This window comes from Monoraphidium neglectum, assembly GCF_000611645.1.
Source record: "Monoraphidium neglectum strain SAG 48.87 unplaced genomic scaffold scaffold04082, whole genome shotgun sequence".
NCBI classification, from domain to species: Eukaryota; Viridiplantae; Chlorophyta; class Chlorophyceae; order Sphaeropleales; family Selenastraceae; genus Monoraphidium; species Monoraphidium neglectum.
The window spans coordinates 1572-5089 of NW_014009547.1; the positions used below are offsets into that span (position 1 = coordinate 1572).

Consider the following 3518-nt stretch of genomic DNA (forward strand, 5'->3'; position numbering starts at 1 on the left):
CACCCCCTACCGCATCCTCAGACAGGTCGACGTTGCGGCTTGCGCGTCCCAGTGCGCTCAAAGCGGCGGCCAGTTGAGGAAAGCAGGCCGAGTCCCAGCAAGAAAGTCGGGTCCACACGCCTGCCGTCAAGGGCCCTCATGAAATAGAGAAACACCTGCAGCACAATCAAATACAAGACGGCGCCTCGCTTCTCTCATCAATCAACGAGCGCAGCTTGGCTGGGGAGGCCCGGGAGGCTTTCCGCCGGGGTGCAGAGGCGCCAGCTCAGCGCGGTGCCGCGGGCGGCCCGCGTGCTCCGAAGGCCCGGCGCATGAGGGACCGGGCAATGCAGCGATTGAGGGTCGGTGCGCGGTTTGCTGAGCGCGCGGGCGGGGCGGGCGCGCGGTGGCTCGCCGGCCGTGCCTCTCGCGCATGGGACGGCGTCCCGCATAAGCGAGAAACCCGGCAGGCACATGCCCGAACGAGCAGTGTCTTCACTGCATCAAGAATTATGTACAACGTCAATTATATACAACCTCAATGGGTGAGCGGCCTGCCTCTGCCAACTGTTTCAAAGTAAAAAATTTGACAAAGCCGATGGTGGGTGCAGCAGGCCGCCGCGACCCATCCGCTGCGACCCATCCGCCAGGATGCGACGCAGCCGGACGGCCGACGAAGCGAACGCCGCCCGCGCCCCCGCTGCCCGCGCCCCTGCCACCGGTCGCCGTGGCGCCGGGGCCGCCTCTGGCGTTCAGCGGCAAACAGGGCAGCCGCGGTCTGCGAATTTCAGCCTGCGAACTGGGTGGTGCCTCAGCTCTGTTCAACAAGTCACTCTGCCCTCAGCGCCATTGCACCAAAGTAGGGCAACAGCGCCTCGACATCGCTGACCATACCCCTGACCCCCGCCCCCAGCAGCTGCCGGCCAGCCGGCCCCAGCCACGCGTCGAAAGAGGCCTCGTCGATCTGTCCGAGGTTGTCTGCCTCGTCATCGCCAATCGGAAGGTCTGGGGATAGGCGCAGCTGCACAGCGTCGGGGCCCTGGGGTTGGAGGTGTGTGTATTTGTGTGTGTGTGTGTGTGTGTATGCGTGTGTGTGTGTGTGCTTGTGTGTGTGGACATGTGTGGCACAGTGACTGTGTGTGTGTGGTTGCGTGTGTGCATGTGCGCAAGGGGTGCATACACACACGCAAATACACATGCAAACAAACACGCAGACACACACGCAAACACACGCAAACACACGCAAACACGCACACACCCAATCGCTCACTCTCACATAGCTTTACACTCGTTACAATACAACAGAGGCACATCATGTGGCTAGTCACAGAGAGCACGAAAAGAACAAAAAAAGATACTCTTACATGTGTGTGGCAGACACACAAATACTGTAAGAGGCAGAGCTGCAGCCGCAGGAAACCCCAAGAAACACGCCAGAATTGAGCCGTCATCACCACAACCCTTTCCCCACCCTCAAAAATATCCCTGTCTCTCTCTTTCTCTCTCGCTCTCTCTCTCTCTCTCTCTCACGCACACACAACACACGCAGACACACAAGAAAAATCTGCCCTGCTTGCTCAAGCCAGCACACACTCAGCCCACCTCCAGTGCGGGGCTATCCTGCAGATCTGACAGCACGCGCGCCGGCAACACCAGGTAGTCACAGCCCGCCAGCGCCAGCGCATCTGGGGGATTCAGGGTTTAGGGGAAGGCGGCAGGCCGTGGTGGATGGCAGGTGGGTAAGGGGCAGACGGGCGGCCGCGCGGACACGTGCCATCAAAACCAACGCCCAGCCCGCACGCTGGCCTGCCCCCAAAAGATGAAACAAACAGCCATCTCTCCCACCGCCTCCCACGCCGCATGCCCCACGCCCACCGTGCTTGGTGCGGATGCCCGAGGCCATCACGCGCGTCCGCGGGTGGTAGGCCTTGACATAGCCGTACAGCCGCTCCACCAGCTGGAGCCCGGGGTCGTCCACAGCACCAAACCCGCCGCGCCGCCGGCGGCCCTGGGGGCGGCGAGGGAGGGCAAGGGGGAGCGTGCATTCAGGGCTGGGAGCGGCGGGTGCGAGGGCCTGGTGTGATCGGCCTCGCAGCAACATTAAGGATTCAAACCTTACTTCTTGATGCTTGTAACCAAAAGTGCAGATACTGCAAAAGAGGCATGCAGCCTGTGGCCAACCCATGCAAGGGTGTGTGCATTCCGTATCAGCATTTGTCCACCTGCCAGGCACCGTCCCGGGAGAGAGGCGTGCGGGCCCCCAGCTGTCTACCCGGGCCGTTTGGATATCCAGTCGGCCCGAGCCTCCGCCATGGGGCCAGGCGCCAGTTGCTGCAGCCCCGGGACGCCCAGCTGTCGCCGGAGTGCGTTTGAATCGCCTCACCATGGGCTCGTGGATTGCGCCCGGGTGCTTGTTGTTCCAGTCGCGCGCGCGCCCCACGTTGGGCTGGATCACGCTCACGCCCGCCTGCGCCGCAGCCACCCCTTGGACGAGGCTGCGGGGGCCGAGGTTGGCCAAAATGGTCAGTCGGTTGGTCAGTCGGTTGGTCAGTCGGTTGGTTGGTTGGTTTGTTGATTGGTTGTTGGGTCAGTGTGTCATTTGCTCTATTGATTTTGAGTTTGCAAGTGCAGGAATTGGCGTATGGTTGTTGAAAAGAACATATTGAGGAGCATAGGGGATGAGAGGCTATCAGCGAGTGCTCAGCCAGGAGATGACGACACCTCGGCGGCAAGTGGCAGCGCGCGCGGCGGCGACAGCAGGAGGCGTGCAGCTGCGTTGCGGGCCGCCGCGGAGCCGCGCGTGCCTTAAGCGCGGAACCCGCACTTTCCGCGGCCAGGAAGCCGCCTTGAAGCCACGGCCGGAGGCAAGCTGGGACAACAAGAAACCACACCACTACCACCACCAGCAGCAGCAGCAGCAGCAGCAGCAGCAGCAGCAGCAGCAGCAGCACCAGCAGCAGCAGCAGCAGCAGCAGCAGCAGCAGCAGCAGCAGCAGCAGCGGCGCGAGCCCGTGCATCCCGCCCACACGGCCCCGGCCCACCTGTACACATGGACCGCCTGCGTCGCCACCCCCTCCCGCTCCAGCACCGCCGCCGCCCTGATTCCCGCCCAGGTCGCGGGCACCCTGAATATGAGCTTATCTTGGGGCACCCCCAGCTCGTCATACAGCTCAGATAGGAAGAACGCCCGGGACACGAGGGCGCCTGCGGGCACGCGGGGCGGCAGGCGGGGATCGTTTGCAATTTCGTTTTGCCGCAGGCCAAGGTTTCGGCCGGGGATAGAGACGTCGCTGCAGCTGGTTTGCGGGGCCGTGGGCGACCCAAAATGGGTGCGGGCGCCGCCGCGCGCTTGCCGTTTGGGCGGGGTTGGAAGAAAGTGCAGCCGCCCAGTGTTTGCAGCGGCATCAGCGCGGGCGTGTCGGGTGTCCGCGAGCATGTCACGCGCGCGCTCGGGTGCCGCGTGCGCGGGCGTGCATTGACAGCCACGAGAGGCAGCTACTGATGCGGCCGATACAACATGCACGAGGACTGCGATCGAC

The 3518-nt window shown here is 63.4% G+C and overlaps 1 protein-coding gene across 1 annotated transcript; it reads right to left on the reverse strand.

The window, feature by feature from the left end:
* Positions 1-808: 808 nt before the first annotated feature.
* MNEG_13840 (transaldolase) lies at positions 809-2996 on the reverse strand (the record flags this gene model as incomplete). Its single annotated transcript, XM_014037688.1, has 5 exons — positions 809-1018; positions 1582-1664; positions 1855-1987; positions 2363-2474; positions 2866-2996. 5 exons carry the CDS (start codon positions 2994-2996, stop codon positions 809-811), a joined length of 669 nt encoding a protein of 222 aa, XP_013893142.1.
* Between the last annotated feature and the right edge of the window lie 522 nt (positions 2997-3518).